Genomic DNA, 25,481 nt, shown 5'->3' on the forward strand with positions numbered 1-25,481 from the left:
CCTGATCTTCGCATTGCATCTCTGATTTTTACTTTTTCCGATTCAGAAACAAATTGTGTTTCTTCGTCAGAATTTTTATAAATGAACATGTCCTACGAAATCGTTGACTTATATTACTTAAATGATTTGCAGAGAAATTTAGCTGCAAATTTCAAAAAACTAAAATAAAAAAAAAAGAATAAATACCTACATCTGATTTTGGCGTTTAATGATTTTTTTTTAATTACCGTTTAAGGGAAAATAAGTTTAAAGGTAACGAAAAAAAACAGTAGCCAAAATTTATCGAGTCAAAAATTCGACCACGTAATTCTCTATATCAGAATGTAACGTGACTTTCATTGTAATTTCATAATTCCGTGACTTTTATGTACATATACAAAGTGGCGCAGCCTTATCTTCAAAATCATTTCATGCACGACGTTTATTTAATCGATGGAATAAACGTAGGAAAAAAAATAACTTTTCCAATCGACAAGGTACATCTTTTACCACGCAATATCGTGCGAACGGTCTCGAAAATATGGTTCAGAAAGCACAAAACTATATGTATAGGAAATATTATAGTGAATTTAAATATCGGTATAGTAGCTCCAAAAAAAGGCAGGAAAAACGCTTTGAACGCAACCGTCGACGAGTTTTTAAGAAAGCTGGCATAGATAGTATTTCCAGCACCAAGGAAGAAAAACTTTTAGCCTCTAGACGTAGTACCTTCCTTTTAACAGAATCACAGTATATCGTTAAACCAATAATGCACCTCAAATACAAGAAGAAATTTACTTACCCTCTTCAAGGATTTTATAATTTCCCCATTCCGCACCTTAAGGAAACTTCGCCTGCTGTACCAGAGGTTGATATGACCAGTTTCTTCGAAGCTAATAGGAATTATATTCCTCCTACACCAGTCCTTACTCATCCGATTGACGTTAGTAAGGTTCCTCCTGATCTTATACCCTACATACCTGATTATCCGGTCTACTATGGTGATATTCATAACCACCTCAGTAATAAACAGAAGGCGCAACGGAAGCCTTTACAAGTGGGAAGTAAGAAATGGAAAGATCATATCCGACAAATTAAATTCTTTAAGGAAAATCAACTCGCACGAGAACAAGAGCGTTTGGATCGCTTGGACAATGCTAAACTTTGGAATACGTCTCCTCATAAGGTGGATCAACGCCTAAGTCATGAGCGTCTCCTCAATAAACTTCAGGATCGTTATGATGATTACAGAAAGATAAAATCTCAAGTTTCGACTATAGATAACCTCAATAACGAATGTAAAAAATTATCGTCTTTAATTGAAGATGCTCACCTCGATTTAGCATTAACTCAACGACTATCTGGCGATACATCAGATGACACCAAGGCTTTCGAGCAGCGACCATGTAAACGCGTCGCCAATGTTAATCATAACTTAGATTTACTCCAATCTTCTCATACTAAGAAACGTATTCGTGCCTTAAATACTTCCGATGATGGAATTGTGTTAACTCCCGTTATCACTGAATAATTCAGTTGTTAGGTTCTTTATTTTTGAAAATTCCTCGTCCGTTCCCTGTTAAATTGCAGACTTCCAGAGAAATGGACCGTAACCATAGTTTTTTTAATTTTTATATTATAGTATAGTTTTATTAGATATAATTTTATATCGTTGTAATTAGTCTGATTTAATTTTGAGCTAACATTCTCTTCATAGTTTACTTCTGCTTATATAGCGTGATTTCATTTTTTTTCTCTTCTTCTTTAACAACTTGAATAGTGTTAATCACTCCTCCTCTCACAGTATTCACAGGAGGCAGCCTTTTAGGTTGAAAGAAAAATACGGTTCGGCAGACTATGTTCGATTGTTTTTTCCTTTCCTATTTTGATTCGGTTGGGTTTCAGAATAGTTTTTCCTATAATTCTAGTCAGGGCTCGATTTATTGGGCGACGATTCTACATTGTGTGTTTTTATAATTTTAATTAGCTTTAATATTATCAATGTATTCTCCTGGCTTACCTTAAAATAAAATAAATAAATAAATAAATTTTATGTACATATAGCTGTTAATATAATAGATATCGATTACCACTCTTTTTGAAATAAAATAAAACGAATAAATAATACAATATTTGTGATGGGATGATTTACGAAATTTATCAGTTTCCGCAGTAACAGAGTTGCGTTTAACAATGGTTAAAATAATCAGAAAAAATTTTTGATAGCATATCAAACTAACAAAGTATTATTGTAAATTACATTATAATTATAAGTTGTGTTCTGATTAAAATCAAAATAAATTATGTCCAGACACAATCACGATTCGCTAAACTTTGTACAGTAAGAAAATCCTTCGTTCCTGTCATAAAAAAATTAACTACGTAAATATAGTAACACGCAAAAAAAAAGGAAAATTTTATATTCCTACGATCTCTCACTAGAAAACTGACCAATAATGGATAATCCGAGGGTATCATTTGATGATCAAATATTATAGATTAACCTTTTTAAATAACAAAAAATTTCGGTTTTAGCGCTATTTCTAAGGCCAAGTAAATAAATTTATTCGTTTCTCATGACCGGGCGGGTCATGTAAATGTTGCGAAAAGATAAAAAAATTTATTTTATTTGGTCATGTGATTTTGGTTTTGACCAATCATAATCATAAAAAAATAATTTTTTTTTCCACCCGGTAACCCGGGCAAAAAATTTATTAAATCAACCAATCATCTTCTAGGAATCGGCTAAATTTTTTTTTGAAAATAAATTTTTTTTCCGGGCGGCCGGGTCAAATTTAGCAATTTTTTTTCATGAGAAACGAATAATTTTATTTCTTTGGCCTAATCTATGTCGGACAAAATTTTTTTTTTGGTAGTGAAAACCCGGATATGCGTCCGTAAAGTAACTACTTTAGGTGATTTACATATCACAAAATACTCCTAATATTATGTTTGTGTAGCATTTGTGTAGCTCAACAATTACCGAAATTACAATAAAAAAACTTCATTCATTGAGTCTTTATACTTTTTTTTCGCCTTTTTTTTTTACAAATTTGAAAGACCTTTTTTTTTCTTAATTTCAAATCGTTTCTCTTTAAGAAATTTTGGCTTTTTTAATAATAATTTTTTTCAACAACCTTACTTTTAATAAATATTAGTATTAATAAACATGAACTTTACTAAATCATGTACAAATAAAATTCCTTCACGTCTTAAAAATCGCATACTATATGCAATCATTTTAATAATTTCCATTGGATTGTTAACTTATCAACTCATTGTTTTAGATTATCAATTTGAACTTACAAATGTTTTTAATGATAAGCAAAAGGTACAAAATAATACATCTCAATTTCCTAAAATTCAATATGACTTTCCCCTTAATGAAACTGCTGAAGAAAAATCTATTAGAGAACAACGTCGTGAATCTGTTAAAAATGGATTTCTTCATGCTTGGCGTGGTTATACCAAATATGCATGGGGTTATGATGAACTAAGTCCGGTTAGTAATAATGGTAGAAATAAGTTTAATGGGTGGGGTGCAACAATTGTTGATGCTTTAGACACCTTGTGGATAATGGATTTAAAGGATGAATTTAATGCATCTAGAGAGTTTGTGAGCAAGTTGAATTTTACAAATAGCAATGATGGAACAAACGTATTTGAGACTATAATTAGATATTTAGGTGGTTTGTTAAGTGCTTTTGAATTATCAGATGATCATATTTTTCTAGAGAAAGCAAAGGAATTAGGAGAGGCTTTGCTATATGCATTTAATAATGATACTGGATTACCCTATAATAGTGTACATTTAAACCCGTAAGTATTTCAATTATACATACATTTAATAATTACTAAAAAATACGCTAATATTGAATTTATTAATAATTATAGAGATTTAAGGGTTCAACATCCTCCTTATGGAGGTGGCCTATTGGCTGAAGTAGGAACTTTATGTTTGGAATTTACAAAATTATCACAGTTATCGGGCGATAATGAATTTTTCTTTATAGTAAGTGATTTATTAAGTGATTTTGTTAAATATTCATTCGTTTTGTTATACTGAATAATATAATAACTGTCAATTTTCTTCGTACAAAGGCTAATAATATTACCAAAGTTATTTCCAATGCAAATAAAACAATTCCAGGATTGTATCCTATAAAAATTGATCAAGGTTAGAGCAAAATTAATCTTTTAAAAATTAAGTTGAAATCCATTTATTCATTGCTATTTATATCATTAGCGACCGGAAATTTTATAAACGGTAAGAAAGAATTATTTTATGACTATATTTTTTTTTATCCTCTCTTTGTGTACATTACTAACTCAATTTTCTTTTGTAATTTTCTATACTAGATGCAGTATCATTTGGAGCTAATGGAGACAGTTTTTATGAGGTATTTCAAGTCTATCATATGATGGTCGGTCGTTCCTACAACGTATTAACTAATTTTTCATTTTAATAGTATCTTCTCAAAGAATTTATACTGGTAGGAGATGCACTTGATAAATATCGAAGGATGTGTAAGTGATTTATTTTCGTTATTATTATTCGAAATATGATCAAGTTTATATCAAACCTTTGATTTAATTTTTGAAGATATCGAATCAGTTGAAAGTATGTATAAATATTTGATTAAAGAAAGCCCAATAAATGACCGTCCGGAATTATTATTTCTTGGAGAATTATCTATTAACGGTTATTTTGTCGGAAAAATGGGCCATTTGGTAATCTTTGTTTTTTTTTTAAGTGAATTAGTCGTTACCATTTCTTTATAATCTATTAATATTTATTTTCTTTTAACGTAATATAAGTCATGTTTTGTTCCTGGATTATTAGCTCTAGGATCAAAATTTCTTAATCGTCCAAAAGACCTCGAAACTGCAAAAAGATTAGCAGAAACATGTTATTTCTTGAATAGAATGACAAGTACTGGAATCGGAGGGGAAGAAGTTTGGTTCAAAGTTGTAGAAGAAAAAAATACAACAAATAATGAGATCCACAAACGTTTACCAGATGGGATTTATAGGTTGAGTCCAAGTTATTCTTTACTAAGACCTGGTGAGTGATAAAATCGAAATTAAATTATAATAATCCTAAAGATTACTAATTATTATTAAATTTTAGAAACCATCGAGAGTTTATTTATTTTGTATAGAATAACAGGTGATAAGAAATATCAAGATCAAGGTTGGGATATTTGGCAGGTAATGTAACATTCGCATTATTTAGACTCAATCATCAAACAAACAATTTGCATTATTTTAACTTTATTCATCATCAATTAATATTAGTCCCTAGAAAAATGGTGTAAGACACCTGCAGGTTATTCAGGATTACATGACGTGAATTCCATTCCGCCCGCTAAAAATGATGGTATGGAAAGGTAATATGTCCTTTTTCTTTTAGCTAAATTATTGTTTAATTGTTGCATATATTATTAAATGAGATTGTGACTTGTCTAATCATAATTTCATTCATCTTTTTTTTTAATTTAAAAAAAAAAGTTTCTTTTTGGCAGAAACATTGAAATATCTATACTTATTATTCAGTCCACCAGATTTGATATCGTTAGATACTTATGTTTTCAACACTGAAGCTCATCCATTATTAAGAATGTCTGAAAATCATGATTTTTTTGCAAATTTTGATTAAAAAAAAAAAAACTTTTACATAATTATTTTTATTATTTATTTATTTATTTGGTGATAGATTTTATAGAATTGTATATAAAATTTAAATATAATTAAATTATTTTAATTCGAATCAAATGAATTGTTAAAAGTAAAAATAAAAACTATGATTTTTACCTTTTCAAAAGTGTATTTAAGTTGACCATTTTTTTTATGATAATATTAATTAAAAATGTTTTGAGTTCAATAATTTTCTAAAAACTATTTTGGATATTTAAACGGAAAAGATTTTATTGATGTTTATATAACGTGAAATAATCGATATTATTGACGTTCACGATACTTTCTAATACAGTTTTATACGTAAATCACAACACTTCTTGTATAGTAATTAAATATTTTGTGTCAAATTATCACCAGGTACTACGGTAATAAAATAAAAATTAATAGTGCAGAAGTAGCCGAATAATTAAGAATAGAAATTCTCTTTTATTATAACGTAAATAAATCTACGAAATAAATAAATCCTGTGATAAAAATAAAACAGGTTTAAAAATAAAAAAATAACGTTATAACATTTGCAGGTATTTAATGTAATTCTTATAAAATCTTCTAAATAACTTTGCAAATATCAAATTTAAAATATGCTGCGCCGGCCTAATTCACGTATTCTACATAGGGTTTATTTTTAGATTAATAAATAAAACGGGATGTCAATATTAACAATTAAGTATTTTAAATTTTTAATAACTTACCTCTTCTTAATCCGAATACCGGGATGCTTCTGCTGTATCCACTGTTGTGCATATAGCATTCCTTCTCTATTGCGAAAATATAGAAATAAAGATACCTCGTTGGTACCGGTGCCACCATCCGAACAATCTCAATGAATTATAGCAATCCGTTATGTCATCATTATACCAATTTCGTATCATCACCATCGGATAGCCGAAGAACCTTCATTCCTTTGGTGTTAGCCAAAAAATTTTATAATAATTGTCAAGTGGTATGAAAGTTGTATGAAGAAACGGTCTTTTCACACGATATGGCACTCCTGGAAATATATTGAATTTGTCATCTATTTAGTAAAAAGAAGTACAGGTTTTTAGAAGCAGATTTGAGACGTAACCATGAAAATTGATTATACTTGAATGCCAAGCCCAAATCTCCACATTCCATTTTCGTTGTAATGCACCCTGAATATTGCGGAAATAATCACAATCTCCCGAAAAATGGCTATTTTTGCGGGAGTTTTTGTGAAAATAATTTAATCTATGTGAAATCCCATTGCATTATCGGTCATTTTTTCTTTTTTAGTATCATTCTCATAAATAACTTTATCATATATATGTATATCATATCCATCTTTCCTAATGCGATCCCATAGTGAGTCAAGATATGTTGGTCGAGAGCCAATGATAGTCGAAGGATGTCCCAGATTGCGATTTTTTTGAATGGCTCGGAGGAGTCATCCATAATCAATAAAAATTTTAATATTTTCGCCTAAACTCTCCATTCGACGGATAGATTTAGATGCCTCAATAAAGAAATTCGAATTATCTACAAAAATATATAGGTCTTCAGAAGATCCTCTGTTTTCTATAACTAAAAGAAAAATTTTCGAATAAGTCAATACCGAACAGACAACGGTACAGAAGTTAAGCACTCATGTACGTGTTGACTAATTATTATGATTACCTTGATTTTCATTTTCTTTACCAGAATGAGATATGATTCAAAATATAACTAAGGCAGTTAATATAGTAATGGTATACAATATTAAAAAATTTGTTACACAGCACAGAATATACCAGGCGTAATAAAAGTCTTCAAGTATTTAAGATTAGCGTTATCTGTTTGTAGGGAATGAAGATATGTCAACGCTACGGATATTTGATCTTTATTCTTAGTAAAATAAGAATATATTTTAATTTGGTCATCTTGAGTAGATTTATTATTAAAATAATAATAAATATGGAATCAGGCGATTTTACAAAAGAATTTATTCATCTTACTAACCTCTCTGACGTTGACCCAAAATAAGTATAAATTTTTTTTTTTTTTTTTTTTAGAAAAATAACAGTAATATGTAATAAATTGTAACAAATTTTTTTTTGAAAAAAGCTCACATTTATAATGTCATTTTAAGTCATTTAATTATCCATTTTTGGTATTTTTAGAATATTTGTATTCAATAGTATCCCAAATTATTTCATGATTTTTTTTTCTTAATATTCTCACGGATTATATTTAATCAAAATATAATTATTAGTTAAATAAAGTACCGAATCAATTATTTCAGGATTTTTATTAGTAGGTTATTTGGTCATTTTAAAATAACCAATAACATATGAGGGATAATAACGTGCCATGTGGATCATTAGTGATCACGTTATGAACACGTTTTGTCTTTTGAGATGCATCAATCAAACTATATACATCATATTAAATAGATTCATTGATATAATCAAAGTTTCAGATTTTACATTTTGGACGTGTAAATGACATTTTTATATTTTTATGTAAGATGATGTTAGATACAGTAGTGTCAAATTATTTTTTGGGAAATCATTAAATCTTTCGCAATTGAACAATCTTGATTAACAGATTGATTGACAGTTGTTATATTGTCATCCACTTTCGAAATACTGTAAACATAACTCGATTTAAAATAATTTTAATTAGATTTTATATTCTTTTTTTCTAATTTTTATAAATTCTGTATAAAATCATTTCATTTGAAAATTTTAGAAGCCAAGCAAAATACATTATAAAATCTACATAATTGATTCAAGTATAAGTTCATAACCGTGATATAAGTTTCTAAATTTTACGATTTCTTCTCGAAAAAATAACCATTTCATCCAAAGATTTTGTCGTCATCAGAGTATTATATATTTATTGACTTTTCTAGAAGTAATTTATTAAGTTTATTAGTAGACATTTAAAATTTCTAATTGCATTTAAATCCAAATATTTGTTAGAAGAATCATAACAAACTAAATTAATTAAAAGGTTTTATAACTGATAAGTATATAAATTTGTTATACCTACCTCTTACCGTTTATTCTCCAGATAACAATGTTTACACAAATCACGACGATCACAAATGAGTTTAAAGAAGTCTGGCAAAGATGCTAAAGACAGTAATCGTGTTTATTTCCATATATTTTGCAATTGATTTGTGTCTATCAGCAATGGTTAGTTACAGAGGTTAGGAAAAAAAGGGTGATTTTGTAAAAGGTGTTGCATAATGTGCTGTCCAGCTCAAAATCATCCTTATTAAACTATAAATGCAAGGTCAATGAAGTATAAGAAGTTCAGGTGCTTGGGAAAGTGTTTGGAAGCTTCACAAAGTGGGGAGGAATCAAGGATAAAAAAGTATAGGTCATTATTCTGGCTCGTCCAATAGGAACTTGGGAGAAATTAGCAGATCACATAATAACAATATGATAATTCTTCCAACAGAGTCAAGAAGCTTCATAAACTCAAACCAGATATAATTTGGATATATTATTATCCATTTTCTTTAGAAAAGAAAAAATTTCATAAAAAAGTGCTGGCGTTAAACAGTCGCTAAACTGTCCTTTACTTTCGCTTTCATTTAACAAAGCAATTCGATATTTATTTATTTTATTTTTATTATAATGACAAGAACAGAGGAGAATACATAACAGATATACAAGATAACTACAATACATACATTATAGAGATTCTTCATATTAGAAAGATAACCCAAAGATTAACTGAAAAAAATTTTACCAAGATTGAGTAGTTGTTGATGGTGAGAATATTATAAACTGTCTAATTAAGGAAGTAAACCAAGTTATAACCAAAAATAATGGAATTTGCCATATATTTCAAAATTATTTAATCAAAAAGAGACCGAAAACTTGATTGTTTCGCTACAGTAAACTTTAAATCTAAAAATTCCTCTACAAGAAATTTATTATTTGAATTCATTTCAAAATCCGATTTATTGTTTTTCAATAAAATATAATTTTAGAATATGTAATTTATTTTTCCATTTCAAATATTCTTTATCAAAAACTTGAAATATGTCGAAGAAAAAACAATATAAGATAAATCCTAAAAAGTCAACTAATGATCAATTTAAGATTTAGAGCTATACTTGAAATTATATATAAATTAAAAGAATTTTAAAATGAATTAATAAATAGAAAAAATCATACAAAAAAAGTTGATTTTTTAATAAATTTTCCAAAAATTATTTCATAAAATATTAAAATATTGAAATAAGTAATATAACAGCAGATAACAAAATGAATGAAATCCGCATAATCAAATAAACTCAATTTTGACAAATTTAATATTCTTCTAAAATAAGTACTACGTAGTTTTTGAAGGAAATTTAGTAATTAATATTTTTTATAATTTAAAAATTGGAATCATAATTTCAAATTTGTTATAAATTGATTAAATTCTATTGAATACTAGGAAAACGGTAACCATTAAAGTCCTTAAATTTGAATGTTAAAAATTCCTTCAATGTGTTAGTCCTAAGACTTTGCACAATAATTCAAAAACAAATAGTCATAAATTAGATATATAAATTATTTATTAGCTATATTTATATGAAATCAATTTAATAAATTAGTAAAGTATTTGTTGCTGACTTAGCCAAGTCTTTTTAAAAAAGTTGTTGTCACCTGATCACCACGTTGAGGTGCAGCAACATTGATCAGGGGGGAAAGGGGAAACGAAAGGGAAAGGGGAACGCGAAAAGGAAAGGAAAACGAAAGGGAAAGGGAAAAACGTAAGGAAAGGGAAACGAAAGGGAAAGGGGAACGCGAAAGGGAAAGGGAAAACGAAAGGGAAAGGAGAAAACGAAAGGGAAAAGGGAATATGAAGGGAAAGGGGAATACGAAAGGGAAAGGGAAACGAAAGGGAAAGGGAAACGAAAGGGAAAGGGGAAAACGAAAGGGAAAGGAAAAACGCAAGGAAAGGGAAACGAAAGGGAAAGGGGAACGCGAAAAGGAAAGGGAAAACGAAAGAGAAAGGGGAATGTGAAGGGAAAGGGGAATACGAAAGGAAAAGGGAAGGGAAAGGGAAAACGAAAGGAAAAGGGAAAACGAAAGGGAAAGGGGAATACGAAAGGGAAAGGGAAACGAAAGGAAAAGGGGAAAACGAAAGGAAAGGGGAACACGGAAGGGAAAGGGGAACGCGAAAGGGAAAAAGGGAAAGGGGAATACGAAAGGGAAAGGAAACGAAAAGGAAAGGGGAAAACGAAAGGGAAAGGGGAATATGAAGGGAAAAGGGAATACGAAAGGAAAGGGAAACGAAAGGGAAAGGGGAATACGAAAGGGAAAGGGAAACGAAAGGGAAAGGGAACGCGAAAGGGAAAGGGAAAACGAAGGGAAAAAGGAAAACGAACACACAAACCTACACACAACAACACATATCTAAAGGAAGAGCCTAAGAATAAAGAGAATAAGGAGAAGATTTAGATAGAGAGGAAACAGACCTAAAAAAAGAAGACAGAAAAAAAAATAAAGAAAACCGACATATTTATATTATTTCCTTTAAATTATACTCATGACAAAACCCATGAGTCATTTTTTTCGCGTAACTAACTTTTATTTGACCGATGAGTAATTACTAATTATATTTACTAAAAAGGAAATGCAGGAGGCGAATAAGGATGACGTAGATGGCATAACTCCAGACAATAATATGATTTTGTGATTTGTCCGAAGTCACGTGTAACCCTGCAAATCCGGTTGCTTACGCCCCTTAGCAGAATGTTTGTTTTATGAAATAATTCTTTATAAGTTACATAGATAAATTGGTTTAACTCGCAAACAATGATTTGAATAACTAAAATCTACTTGCAATTCAGGCCACAACCAGCATATGGAGTTAAACTAATTCTTTCATTCAAGGAAGGTTAAGTTTTAGTCGACATCTTTATATAAAAAATACCGTATTTGCCCGAAAATAAGCAATCACCGAAAATAAGCAACATGGCCCGCATTATAACAAATTTTGGCCCACATTATTTAAACTTGGCCGGCATTATGTGCAAAAACTTGTTGCTTATTTTCGGGCAAATACGGGTAATTGTTAAATGGAAATTTATTAAAGAATAGAGTAATTATACGGTGATAAACAAATCTTATCTCAATTGCTTTACTTTCATATACACTATATTGAAGAATTATTATGCAATAAGAATTTTAAATCGATCAAATTTTTAATTCGTGCCCAAACATGCATATTTAAAATCAAATCTTTAGCACTTCAAGTGCTATAAAACTACTATATCACTATTAGATATAAACTAGTTGATAGTAAACATAAAGCTGAAGAAAAACCCATTTTTCAAAATTAATAGATATTCGAAGCGGACCAGGGCATTTTGAAGGTTAAAAGAACTTCTAAATTTTATTATTTTATTTTTTTAATGTTTGCTTTTCTTTTTTTTTTTAGGTTCGGGCTATACGGAATTTTGAAATCATTTATTATAAAGATATAATTTATTATGGGGTATGGTACGAAATCCCGAAAAATTGACCCACATTAAGCTTTTAATGCTTCCCGAAAGTCGCTCTGTAAGATTTTGACCTGTCGGGATTTCGTACCTGTCGGATTTTGGATTTCAGTTTCGGGATTTTGGATGGCACCCTTTATTATGTAATATAAAATATATTGTACACCAGTATTTTTATACTCCAAAGATTTGCAAAAAAAGGAGAATTTTTAAATAAAAGATTGTTTTTATTATATTAAAAAAGGATCGGTAAACAATGTGATAAGTTAATCCGATGATGAGAATCCCTATAGGTGTTATCGGAATTATTTTTACGGTTACGGCAAATGCCGTAACGCCGTAATTAAAATGCCGTAAATACCGTAATGCCGAAATGTCGTAAATTAGAGGATTCCGACGGTACCTATAAGAATCCCGGTTATAAATAATTAAAAATTTTAAAATTTTGACCAGTGTATAAAAATTATTTCTTTAAACTCATTAAAAATTAATAATAATCCATGTTAATGTTTGAAATTGAATGAAATTTGTCATCTATATAACTAAAAAGTTTAGTATGAATGATGCAGCAGAATGATTTTAAAAAGAAAGCTTTTTTCGGTCTTTTTTTTTTAGGCCAAATATTTATTTTTTTTTGGTTTCTTTTTTGGACCAAAGTTTTTTTTTTAGGCTGAATTTTTTTTTTCAATGGTAATATTTTTTTTTCTGTTTTTTTTTTAAAACTGATATTTAAATAATTTTTTCTTAAAGCTGAAACTGAATTTTAAACCGCCCCGGTTTTTTTAAAACTGATTTTTTTTTCCCTTTATAATTTATTAATATTCTTTTTATTTTTATTAACTTATATATGTATAGGTATATTATTATTTATTTCATCTTTGGAGTTTTCAGAAAAATGATCCAGTCCAGTTCGGGAAATAGCCAATCGGGAAATTGACTTCAGGGAAATGATATGTTCAGGCAAATAACACAGGCATGATCAGATCGGCGGTACTTCCCTTTTTTTTTAAAATAATTTCTTTCTCGGATCGGCAATATAAATAAATATATATATTGAAACAAATATGGTTGGTATGATTTTTTAGTTTGAATAAGTACATTTTTTAAGGGTAGAGAATTCTCCTTAATGAAAATCACTTATAGGAAATGTCCAAAAAAATCTGTACAATACTTCTTTAACCTCTGTAATACCTAACATAAAAGGATAAAATTCGTAATAGTTATTTTATGGGGAGTCATGAATATCAATGATTTTCACGGATGCGCCGTGAAAATCATGATATTTATGCGACACGTGAAATAACTCTTTTATCTCATGGAGACTAACGTTCCAGTGATGGGAAAGAGTGGGAAAGGTATAAATAAACTATAAAAACACGTGAGCATGAATAATATCATCAGAAAAATTACAGGCATGAATATATCATCAAAAAAATCACTGGTGACCAATTAAGTAAACAAGATCTTTTTTATTAAAAAATTTTTTGAGAAAATTATTGGTTACCATATTTTTGGTTAATTTAATAACATCCTATGAATGTATATGTATAATTTATAATTATAAAATTCTAAATTATATTTATTTTTTTTTAGATAATTTATAGCATAAATTTGAATGTTTAAACACTATTAAAGACTTTATAAGCTTTATTGGTAGGTGGTAAAGGATTTAGAATTTAAAATTTCATTAAATGTTCGTATTTTTTGTATAGTTATGGAAGATATTATCTTTTTTTTTATATACAATACTTTAGAAAATAAATGTACTATTACTTATTTTGAATATACAACTAATAAATAATTAAAGTATACTATTTTGAATATTAGAATAAAAGAATATTGTTATTTCGTTTTTTTTTTCTTTATTTCGTGCGACTGTTCGTCGCGTTTACGTGCCATATTGATGACGATACAATCAAATAGTGCAAGTAAAATATTTTGCCGATCTTATGTTTGTCACATGATGCAAATCCGAGTTTCAGAGTAAAAATCAATTAGTGAGGTTACTCTACCTTATAAAAAATTTTATCCGTTATTTCTGTAAAACTCCGTAAAAATGAGCCTTTCATGGATCCATTCAATAACTTGATAAATTCCGTGATATAAGACTATTAATTCCGGAAATATGAGCCTTTTACGGAAAAAAGACGGAATATAAAAAACGGATCGACTTTTTTCACAGAACTGCCCTTTAAAAATTTGATTTAAATTAAAATTTATGATTTTTTTTTAAATCTTATAATAATTAATAATAAAAAAAGAATAATATTAAAATAATTTATCTTATTTAATTGGTAAAATTTTAATAAATTTTATTTTTTACTCATATTATAATTCAATTATAAATAAACATCAGAAATTTCATTAATGTTGATTTATCCTGTTGCAACACAACAGGTTACACTAGTTTTATAAATACATATATTTTTTTTAACATGATTGTCTTGGATGATGAGTATCGGAATAATGATCACTTTCAGGATTATGGTTTGCCAACACTCGTTAAATTATAATAATTAGATAATTTATCATTTTTTCCTTTTTTTTCTGCCGTAATAATTACAACAAATGTACCGTAACCATTATAGGCTACCATCTTATCTATTATACTAATAAATTACATTATTACAATACGTTACAATGGTTTGTGAGGTTTGTTACCTTATAAATTTCTAATAAATGAAATCTCGCATCTCTTTTTTATATTTAGATTATTATTTTTTTTTAAAAAGAAGATACAGTAGGCAAGAATTGTCATTTTCATCATTTTACTTATGGCTTTTATGGGTTTAAAAAAAAATTTGGGATAATCCCCCTTTGATTCTTTGATTATCCGAATTATATATAATCTTGCCATTCCCACCAAATTTTTTTTTTTTTACAGAATCGTCATAACAAAACGTAACATCATAAATCTAAAACCAATATGAAACCTCAAAGCTTTTACCTTCTTACCGTCTTTTTCATGTGTTTATTTGTTCTTAAAAGCCAAGGTATAGTTCTTATCATATTCAGTATTTTCTCCATTCTCTTTTCTAATAATTCGACTTTTTTTGTTTTATGTATAGCAACTAAGGTCTCAATATTGGAGAATGTGGGTGCTTTTTGCAGAATTTGGATAGAAGATTCAAATCATAAGCGCATAGCTGGTGATGGAAAAGGACATTACCGTGTTTGTGATACAGTCAGTTATAACCACATTGAATTTAGCGATCAAGAGTACTATATTGTTGCGAAAGTTTTAACTAGTTTTGAGAAACAAAAACGCCGAGGTCCTTTCAAAGGCGAACATTACTGTTCTATACATGGCGAAGTTGATAGTTGGGATTTTGACTGTTAATTGGTTATTAAGTTATTATCCCATCGATATAGTTGAAAGACGTGAATCCATTATATCCATTCCTGTAATTTTTATTCTTTATTTATCATATTTATATTATTTCTATTAATTATATTATTATTAGTCATAATTATATTATTTATTAGTCAAATTATTTTTATAAGTATTCTTTCAAAATGTTTTGATTTTTATATTCAATAATAATTAAACTTTGAAATAAAAAGATAACTTTTGAAATTCAAAAGCATGCTCGCAATATATTGTGACTTCTACAATGTCATATGATGACGCATCATGACTTTTTGGAATATTTTTTTTTATAAATCTATTGTATATACTTACTGAACCAGCTTTGGCAGTAACCTCCACTTCAGGATACTATCCAAGAAAAAGTAACAAAATTTTCATAACATGGTATCATAATGATGATAATAATTATTAATAAAAAGTTTTTAAAAATGATAAAATAATATCAGACTTTGAAAGGAAATCATTTTTTTTTTTTTGAATTCTAAAAGACTCTCTAAAGATAGAAACAGCGTAACCTGTAACCTCTGAGGTCTGGTATAATTTTTTGTAGTTACAATTAAGATACGGTAATCACGTTACATTTTACACCATGGAAAGAGTGTTACATGATTCTAATCACGTGTTAAATGTTGCGGAACCTTCGTTATAAAGAATCGCCAACTGTTACGTTTTTACAATCTATGATCATGCCCTAATTTTTAAAAAGCAAATCTTAAACTTGTATTATTCGTAGTATTAGATGTTCAACTTTTTGTTGTTTTAAAAGAATCTTTATAAGATCAACGAGTTGTATTATATCGTAAAATTATGTTTGTTTCTACAGTAGTACATTAAAAGGTTACGAAAAAAGTACATAATATTACAACAATAAGAAAACTTTTTTTTTTTGAAATAAAAGTATAGTTGTTTTATTTATATTTAATAAATTTTTTATTACTTTAACCATAATTACATATAATAAGAATAAATCCTTTGATCTTCAGATATTAGGCAAAGAATAAAATTGTGTTACATCTTGAACCCATTCAAATTCTTCAAATTTATGATACCAATTAAGATCAAATTTTTTAATAATTCCTTTCGTTTCATATTTTTTAATTAGTGAGTTCAATCGTTTCATATACCATTGATGTTTATCTATAAAATTAACTAGGGAGATTTGTAATAGCATAGGTTGTCTATCATTCCAATTAATAAGAAATGATTCTAATAATTTAAAATTCAGTCTAAATTTTTCTGTAAAAATAAATTTAAATTTATACAAATTTAATGGTGATGATCTAGTTAATATTTCAAATACATCCTTATAATCAAAGCCTATTTCATAATCAATAACTAATCCATCTAAATATTGAGAATTAGCTAACAATCTTTCAAATTCAGTAAGAGCATAATCTTTAATTGGCAGCTTAATATACCTAAGATTTGGACAATTTTGATATATTGTTTGTGTAAGTTTTCTAATTTCATCAAATACTTTTAACGAATCATGACGAATACTAATTGTAGTAAGTTGTACGTTTGAGGTTTCAATTAATCTTATCAAGTTTATATGTGAGGACAAATTAGCTTTTAAGATTTTTAAAGCAGGTAATGATGTTTCCTCCAATTGATTCAAATTTGGGTTTTCATAATTTTTAGATCGTCGAAAAAAGAAAGGTGTTTCCATATCTAGAATTTTTAAATTTACTAAATGTGAAAGAACTTTTGTAACAGGTTCCCAGTCTAAACGTAAATGTTGGATGGTATCTGCTTTTTTAATAAGTAATTCCTCAATAGTTTTCAATGCTTCATCATTATTACAAAGCATATGGATTTCATTCAAGTTTTTCTGAGCTTCAATTAATTTAACAATTCTAGAAATATCATTATTATCCCTTGAAATACAACAAAAGAGTTTTTTAATTGATTTGCTTATTGTAGCTAATCCTTCCAAACTGTTTTGATGAAATTCATGACAACATAAATTTTTAAGATCTGAAAAGCATTGTTCATTCCATGAAATACGATATTTATAATAATTAATATTTTCTGGGATATGAAGTGAAATAAATTTTGTATATTTATTGATAAATAAATTTAATAATTCGTTTTTTATCATAGAACTGGTTGATACTTCTAAAATTTTTAAATTTCTGGAAAATGTCTCTTCCAAAAGTTGTAAATCTAAATGTCTCCAGAAATTAATATAATTAAATGAAGTTGGTCGATAAGTTTCTATATAAAGATCAATCCCTTGTTTTTTCAGAATATCTTTTGAGTCTTTTGATAAATGTAAAAGTATTACATTAAATAATTTATCCTCTGCTTTTTTAGTTAAAATCATTCGTCCAGGAATTTTCCATAATATTGGCACAGTCGCCTCACACCAAGATTTGTTAACCAAAAGACATGAACAAAGCGACGTTATGTCATCTTGCAAATTTTCTGCTATTAAGATAAGTACGTCTTTGTTAAGCTTCAACATTGGACAAGAGTAAACCCTGTAAAAAATTTTATTCAGAATTTCTGTAAAAAACTCCGTGAATATGATACATTTAAGAATAAATTTTTTTATAGGGAAATACAAGTATCATTAATAATACTATATTTAGCTAAACAATTTGTCATATGTTCTCATAATAATGCATATTGCATAGTGAAAATATATGTGTTTAATAAAGATTGGTCCACATCAATACCTTATAACCGAATATTTCCGTTATCTCGTAAATAATTCCGTGAATCTAATTTTTTTCATTCTTTGAAGTTGTAAATTCACATGTAATGTAACCATTAATAAATGTTGGTATTGTTCAGTCGATTAGGAAATATGCGCGATATAATTTATTATACCTTTTATAGTTTAATGTTTTTTCCCGAGGTACAGTAAAAATCTACAGCATGTGAAAATATGGTCAATCAAGTCATGTGATTTATAACAGTATAATCCTCGCCAAAATTTGTAATTTTGGCAATCTGGCCTAAATTATATGTATTTTTTTCTTCCATTTTTCTGAAAACTGTATGTTAAACGAAAAATTGAATTAGTAATCAATTTATTTATTTTCATGGAAAAATTAAATGTTATTTGTAAATGACACACCAAATAAAGGAATATAAGCATAATTATTCAATGAAATTTTTGAAATTGAATTTTAACCCATTCAAACCTTCATGAATATTTGCAAAACTAATAAAACATATTTTAATTTTTGCTTTATATTTTTTGGTTGAATTTCCTAATTGCTACTTCTAAAGATATAACCACATATATAAGTTTAAAATGGCTAATATTTAAGAGTTTTGATAAATTATTTAAATAAGCATTTTAACATGAAGAGCACCATAGTGTATATTAATTTCAACATTTATGATTTTAATTAAACTTCAGATGGAACTTCGCCGTTGAGTTTTAGATTTAACAAATAATTCTCTAAATTTAAAGCATTCCAATTTATGAATTTAATAGTATTAATTTTATTAATTTCTAAAATTCACAAGGTAATTTATGAAAGAAATCTCTTAAAGACACCCAATTAATGCTCGAATATCAGATAGTATCTGCATGTTTAATTAAGTAATTATTCAAGAAGTTTGTCAAACATTTTATTTCCTCTTGATATAAAAGTAACTTTACAGTTTTATCTTTGTACATCAATTAATTTACATAATTTTTATTCATATTTACATATAATTTTCGATTTTTTAATTGATTCAATATTTAACAAAAATAAAGGGTGAAATGCGGTATATATTCATTTATTCATTTATTCTGTTTTTTAGTGCGTAGAACGGAAATAAAACACTGAAACTGTCAGAAACTTAACAAATTATTGTTTGAAAACTTGACTATAAATCAACTCCAAGCACCCTAACCTAATTGCCTTACAGTCCTTTGGAAAGAATCCCTATAAAAAATTTTCTGGGAAAATTACGATAAATGATCGTTTTTCTAGTTTTCATTCCAAAAAAGCTCCGATATGTGATCAATTTTCTAAAAAATTTTTTATAGGGAATGCTGCCTCCTACCACTTGATCAGATCAATTCTCCCTACTCGAAGAAATAATGATAGAGTGATCACGTTCGAGAATGTACTGGTGAAAATAAAAAAATCATTTCTATAAAATATCTGGCGATCGTTATGTAGAACATAGTACGATATTCATCTCAGAAATATAAATACAGGAATAAAGCGTGGCTACTTATTTACTGTATATTAATTCTGATTAAGTTACAGTCCACTCGCTTTACAACGAATTTTGATTTAATGAATTTCTTAATATTAGCGAACCTTTGGTGTTGTTCATATAAAAAATCTTGTTATACTGAAGATTACTAGTAAAATGCTGTATACCGTTTAATGAAGTAAGTCTATAACCAGTATAAAATGGCTCTCTCTTATTATATCGGATTTTTTTTATAACTGAACGAATTATTATTTAATTTAACGAAGATATTTTGTGTGACATGCGTTATCCATAATATAAGTATTATATAATTTGCCGCAATATTAACGAAGGCCTGATTGGCCAAACCACTCATTTCGTTATAAAGCGAGTAGACTATACCTTTTCCCGAAATTAAAATCGAATCTGTCATGCCAATTATAAAAAATTTATGTATATAACAAATAAGCTCTTTGAAATATTTACAATTCAATTTGATAATAAATTTAAGAATTTTTTTTATGTATTTGGTGTATTTAGTCAATAAAATAACAAATCAACAAAATTTATTAAAAAAACTAACGTTGAATAAATGATAGAAAAAATAAACTTATATAATATTTTAAAAATCAGGTATACTGGTATATACAGATAAATACATTCAAAACTTTATATACTAAATATAACAATATAATAAAATGAAATAGAATTAATAAACGAAATAAGAAATATACAATTGAAAGAAAATATGGTTCTTGAGTGATTCTTGTTCAAAATTATTTCTAAAGTCCTCTGATTTAAGTTCCCAGATCAATCATCCGGAATAATATTAATTTGTAAGGATTCTATTTAATGGATTAAAATTTTATTAGTATTGTTGTATATAATTTGAATACATTTAATATATTTAATATATTTAGTGATAAAATTAATCAATACCTGTGTATTCTGTATGTTCTGGATTTTCTACATTTATTGTATTATCATTAATTTTCAATCGAGAAATATCAATTTGCAAGGAATCTACTTAAAAATTTTATTAGTAATTTCTTTTCACAACTAATTTGAATAATTTTTCTATAATCAATACCTGAAAATTCCGTGCTTATTATATTATCATTTTGTTTATAATAATCATCAGAATTTTTTGGTTCAGGAAGATTATTATAACTAAGTAATCTGCTCGAGTAAACAGCTTCTGAATGTGTATTATATGATAATCTTAAACTTGTTGAAGGTACTATGCTAACTGATAGATTTTTGTTTATTTCATCTGCTTCTTCAACTTGCCTTTGTAATTCTGTATTTTTATCATCTCGCTCATCATGCCACTTACGTAATACTTTGTAAATTTCATTTGCTGTCGGTCGATTTAATGGGTTTGCATCTAAGCATCTTTTAATTAAATGCACAATTAATTGAGGTACTTTCATGTTAAACCTTGGTCTATGTCCATTACAAATTCTTATTGATAAATTTATATCATGACTTATGTCATTATATGGAGGCAATCCAGAAATTACCTCATACATAATTATACCAAAACTATAAACATCAGCGGCTTTGGTATAATTTTGTCCTCGCAGTATTTCAGGAGCTATATAGGATAAGTTGCCATATATACTGTTTATTGCATTTTCCGATGCATTGTAGTTGGCAGGTTTACATAATCCCATATCAGTTATATAAATATGTGCACAGTTCTCATAAAGTATATTACTAATATGTAAATCTCGATGAACCAATTCGTTCCTATGAATAAGATTAAGTCCATATGCAATGATCCATAAGCAATTAAGCTTATCATACCAATTTAATTTGCAATAACTTTCATTTAAAAACTTTCGTAAATTTCCATTTTCTACAAAATGCATTACCATTATATAATCTTTCGTTTCTGGATTTTGAGTTATTCCGTAAAATTTAATAACAGAATTTAGTAGTTCATTTACTTTGTAATGTGATGTAATCTACAATCAAATAAATCAAATAAAATACGTTAGTAAAAAATTCAAATTGTAAAAACTTAGAAATAACAAGTTACTACCTCGTTCATGAATTCTAATGTAACATTTTCTGAATTATTTAAACTCTTCAGAGCAACGAATTTATATTGATCTTTTCTTCTCCAATTTTGTTCTTTAATATCCCAATACCATATATATCCATCAATCCAACTTGCTCTATATATTTTGCCAAACCCGCCTTTTGCAATATATGTAATATCGTTAAATCTATGATAAGGTATCCATTCTATTGCTCTTGATGCTTCATAATCAGAATGTACTGATAGCTGAGCATCTTGAATAAATTTATCAATATCATGGTTACCACTGGTCCAATTTTCAAAATTTTTTTGAAAACGTGTTGCAACACATGTATAGTTACATTTTTCACATATATAACACAAAACCATCATATAATTTCCAATTTTCGGATCTTGAGTTATTCCGTAGACCTTATGGAGTGCTTTAATCTACAAACGTAAAAACAAATTAAACCATTAGTAAGTGATAAAATTATTAAAATTTCATTAAATATTATAATTTATTATACCTCATTTATAAATTCTGATGTAATATCTTCTAAATTACTGCTTAAACTTTTCAGAATGACTAACATATTATGGCCTTTTCTATTCCAAATTTGATTATAATCATCCCATTTATTTATGTACCCATCAATCCAATTTGCTCTAAACTTGCCTTCTACAATATATTTAATCTCAACTAATTTATCATAAGGTATCCATTCTAATGCATTTAAAATTTCACTATTTTTATGAGCCGATAGCTGAGTTTTTTGAATATATTTATCAATATCGTTATTGCCGCTTGTCCAATTTTCGAAATTTTGTTGAAAATGTATTGTGTTACATGCATAATAACATTTTTTACATCTATCACCCAAAACTACCACATAATTTTTTGTTTCCGGATCCTGAGTTATCCCATAAAATCTATGTCCTTTTATAATCTACAAAATGTAATAATATATTAAAAAAAAACAATATATTTAAAATATTACTAAATAATCTTATTATACCTTTTGTGTAAATTCTAATGTAAAATTTTTCGGAGTATTCAAACTCTTCAATTTCACAAACATATTGTGACCTTCTCTTTCCCAATTTTGATTTTTAGAATCCCAATAACTTATAAATCCATCAATCCAATTTGCTCTATATACTTTACCAAACTCATCTTTTGTAATATATTTTATATTATACAATCTATCATAAGGTATCCATTCTAATGTATTTTTTACTTCATAGAATGCATGTTCTGATAGCTGAGTATCTTGAATAAAATTATCAATATCATTATTACCGCTAGTCCAATTATCAAAATTTTGTTGAAAGTGCATTGCATTACATATAGAATTGCATTTTTTGCATATATCATTCAAAACTATCATATACATTGTTGTTTCTGGATCCTGAGTTATTCCATATAATTTATGATCCATTTTAATCTACAAATTTAATAATGCGTTAATAAAATTAAAAATCTCAATTTATATTGAGTAAAAACTTTGTCATACCTTATTCATAAATTCTAACGTAATATCTTTTGAATTATTTAAACTTTTCAAATTCACGAACATATTTTGGCCATATCTTTCCCAATCTTGATTTTCATTATGCAAAAGATTTTCATATATTCGGTCTATATATCCATCAATCCAATTTGCTCTATACACTTTACCAAACTTATCTTCTGTAATATATTTGATATCATAAAATCTATCGTAAGATATCCATTCTAATGCATTACTTAGATCATATTTACTATGAACTGATAGCTGAGAATCTTGAATAATTTTATCAATATCATTATTGCCACTAGTCCAATTTTTGAAGTTTTGCTGAAAACGTATTGCGTGACATACTTGATTACATTGGTTACATTTCTTAATTAGCCCAAAAGAATCCATGAGACTTATTACAAACTTAAATGAACTCAGTTTAATAGGATAATTAAATATAAAATGGATAAAAAAAAAATTTGTGTAGGTTTAAAAAATAAAGAGCGGAGAAAAAATATTGTTTCTGTCCGAGTCCATATACGTTAACAATTACGTGTTGTATATCATGTGACTTCAGTACATATTGTGTGATTACCTTGAAAGGATAGTTCTTCCTTTCAAATCATCAAATTTACTAAATTTACTTATAATTTAACTAATATAAGTTAGCTATAATATATTTCAATACTGTACTTCAAAATGTTTAACTCCTTATTTTTTTTAGCCATAGAATTCCTATTGCGTATAGGAAAGATGGACCAATTTAACATGATTACGAATATAATTGGTTATCGATATATAAAATTTGTTTGTCATACGCTCAACTAAACTTACTTTTCGTTTCTGGTATAGTAATTTCTTCAATTTTCGGAAAATCAATTATACTGTTTTTTTTTAAGGTAAATGAAACGCAAATCCTTTGAATTGTGGGAATTTCTTTCTCTTTTATGCCTTTTATGGAAACATTAATAATAATTAATTGATTTTTTTTTTTATTTTTTTTTGTCATTGTATTTTATTCAATTTTTTTTATAATTGTGTAACGAAGTATAACTCTTTAGAATTCCATATGATCAAAACAAAAAAATTCTAATTTGTTAATTGACCTTTTTGAAGACGCAGTAATTGACGCAGTAATTGACGCAGTAATTCCTTATTAAAACAACTTGTTGTAATAGTAACTTTTATTTATACTTGCTGTATTATTAAACAATTTATTTTTAATTATGAAAAACTTTCTTGTTCTAAAAAGTAATTAATTTTAATTTTTTAAAATGGAGAAATTTTCTCGTTCTAAAATGAAAAATTTTTTTTTTGTTGATAAAAAAAAAATTTAATTATTTCTTCGGTACTAGTGTGTTATAATAAAGGAAAAGAATTTGTTGCTAAATATATTCAAAAGTATTACATATATTTATTGAAAGGATATCAATCTCATATTGGAAAAAGTAATTACAGTTGTGTTCTGATTCTGAAAGATGAACGTTTTGACAAAAAAAAAATAAAAATAAAAATATTAAACTAAAATTCATATTTGAGCTTTTAGAATGACGCCTTTAGAACTAATTCTATTTTAAATCTTAAATTCTTGATGAATCAATTTATTGTTTGTTCATTTGATTAATTTATTACTAAGATATTAAGATATTGTAAGTTTTGTATTTTCCTCTCTCTTATTATAGTCAATTATTCCTAGTAAATTATATTATGACCTTATAATTTTTTTATAATTATAATAGTTTCATTTTGTACGAAAGTTAAAGTTACTAATGCAACATGGTGTCAATTATATTGTTTAGTAGAAAATGAAGTGAACGAAACGAAGGTCATGCGGGGCATAGGAATTAATATTAATGCATATGTATATATAATTTTTCAAAATAAATATAATAAAATATTACATAAAAAGAAGGCGCCCTTCTTTTTAAGCTTTACTCCTAATATTAAAATACGAAAAGTTACCGATAAATCATTTAACTGTAGTCTCCCCGAGTGGAATTAAATGCAGAAACGTATTAGGATCATTTATTGAATTTCGGTTCGTTATTGTAATTTATTACATATCTTTCATAAAAAATTATACACCTATAAATCTGACGATCCCAAATCAGATCTTGATAGAGCATTTGGTGTATCTTAAATGAATTTTGGCCCGTTGAGATACTGTATCCTCAATCCTGTTTGCTAATCAAAAATTTAGGATCATGATGTCTGCATTGTGCAAGTAAAGTGAAACTTACTCTTGAAGATGATAAGAAAATTAAGAAATTGCTAATGTCTTCCAGTATATTAACAATGTGCATTAGT

At 27.4% G+C, this 25,481-nt stretch overlaps 5 protein-coding genes across 5 annotated transcripts; 3 read left to right on the forward strand and 2 right to left on the reverse strand.

The window, feature by feature from the left end:
• Positions 1–520: 520 nt before the first annotated feature.
• OCT59_012459 (uncharacterized protein) lies at positions 521–1,510 on the forward strand (the record flags this gene model as incomplete). Its single annotated transcript, XM_025311526.1, has 1 exon — positions 521–1,510. The coding sequence occupies one exon, from the start codon at positions 521–523 to the stop codon at positions 1,508–1,510; it is 990 nt and encodes a 329-aa protein (XP_025170725.1).
• A 1,638-nt stretch (positions 1,511–3,148) lies between these two features.
• On the forward strand, positions 3,149–5,638 carry OCT59_012460 (uncharacterized protein; the record flags this gene model as incomplete). Its single annotated transcript, XM_025331205.2, has 11 exons — positions 3,149–3,798; positions 3,874–3,991; positions 4,081–4,156; positions 4,226–4,246; positions 4,339–4,379; positions 4,449–4,506; positions 4,583–4,710; positions 4,798–5,044; positions 5,111–5,190; positions 5,278–5,369; positions 5,491–5,638. The coding sequence occupies 11 exons, from the start codon at positions 3,149–3,151 to the stop codon at positions 5,636–5,638; spliced, it is 1,659 nt and encodes a 552-aa protein (XP_025170726.1).
• Positions 5,639–15,053: 9,415 nt separating this feature from the next.
• Positions 15,054–15,467, forward strand: OCT59_012461 (uncharacterized protein; the record flags this gene model as incomplete). Its single annotated transcript, XM_066134487.1, has 2 exons — positions 15,054–15,120; positions 15,196–15,467. The coding sequence occupies 2 exons, from the start codon at positions 15,054–15,056 to the stop codon at positions 15,465–15,467; spliced, it is 339 nt and encodes a 112-aa protein (XP_065989748.1).
• Positions 15,468–16,401: 934 nt separating this feature from the next.
• OCT59_012462 (uncharacterized protein) lies at positions 16,402–18,021 on the reverse strand. Its single transcript, XM_025320722.2, has one exon. The coding sequence runs from the start codon at positions 17,962–17,964 to the stop codon at positions 16,477–16,479; it is 1,488 nt and encodes a 495-aa protein (XP_025170730.2). The 5' UTR covers positions 17,965–18,021; the 3' UTR covers positions 16,402–16,476.
• A 2,435-nt stretch (positions 18,022–20,456) lies between these two features.
• On the reverse strand, positions 20,457–21,174 carry OCT59_012463 (uncharacterized protein; the record flags this gene model as incomplete). The annotated part of the gene is made up of 3 exons (XM_066134488.1): positions 20,457–20,491; positions 20,737–21,041; positions 21,170–21,174. The coding sequence occupies 3 exons, from the start codon at positions 21,172–21,174 to the stop codon at positions 20,457–20,459; spliced, it is 345 nt and encodes a 114-aa protein (XP_065989749.1).
• Positions 21,175–25,481: the final 4,307 nt, after the last annotated feature.

This window comes from Rhizophagus irregularis, chromosome 2, assembly GCF_026210795.1.
Source record: "Rhizophagus irregularis chromosome 2, complete sequence".
Classification (NCBI taxonomy): Eukaryota; Fungi; Glomeromycota; class Glomeromycetes; order Glomerales; family Glomeraceae; genus Rhizophagus; species Rhizophagus irregularis.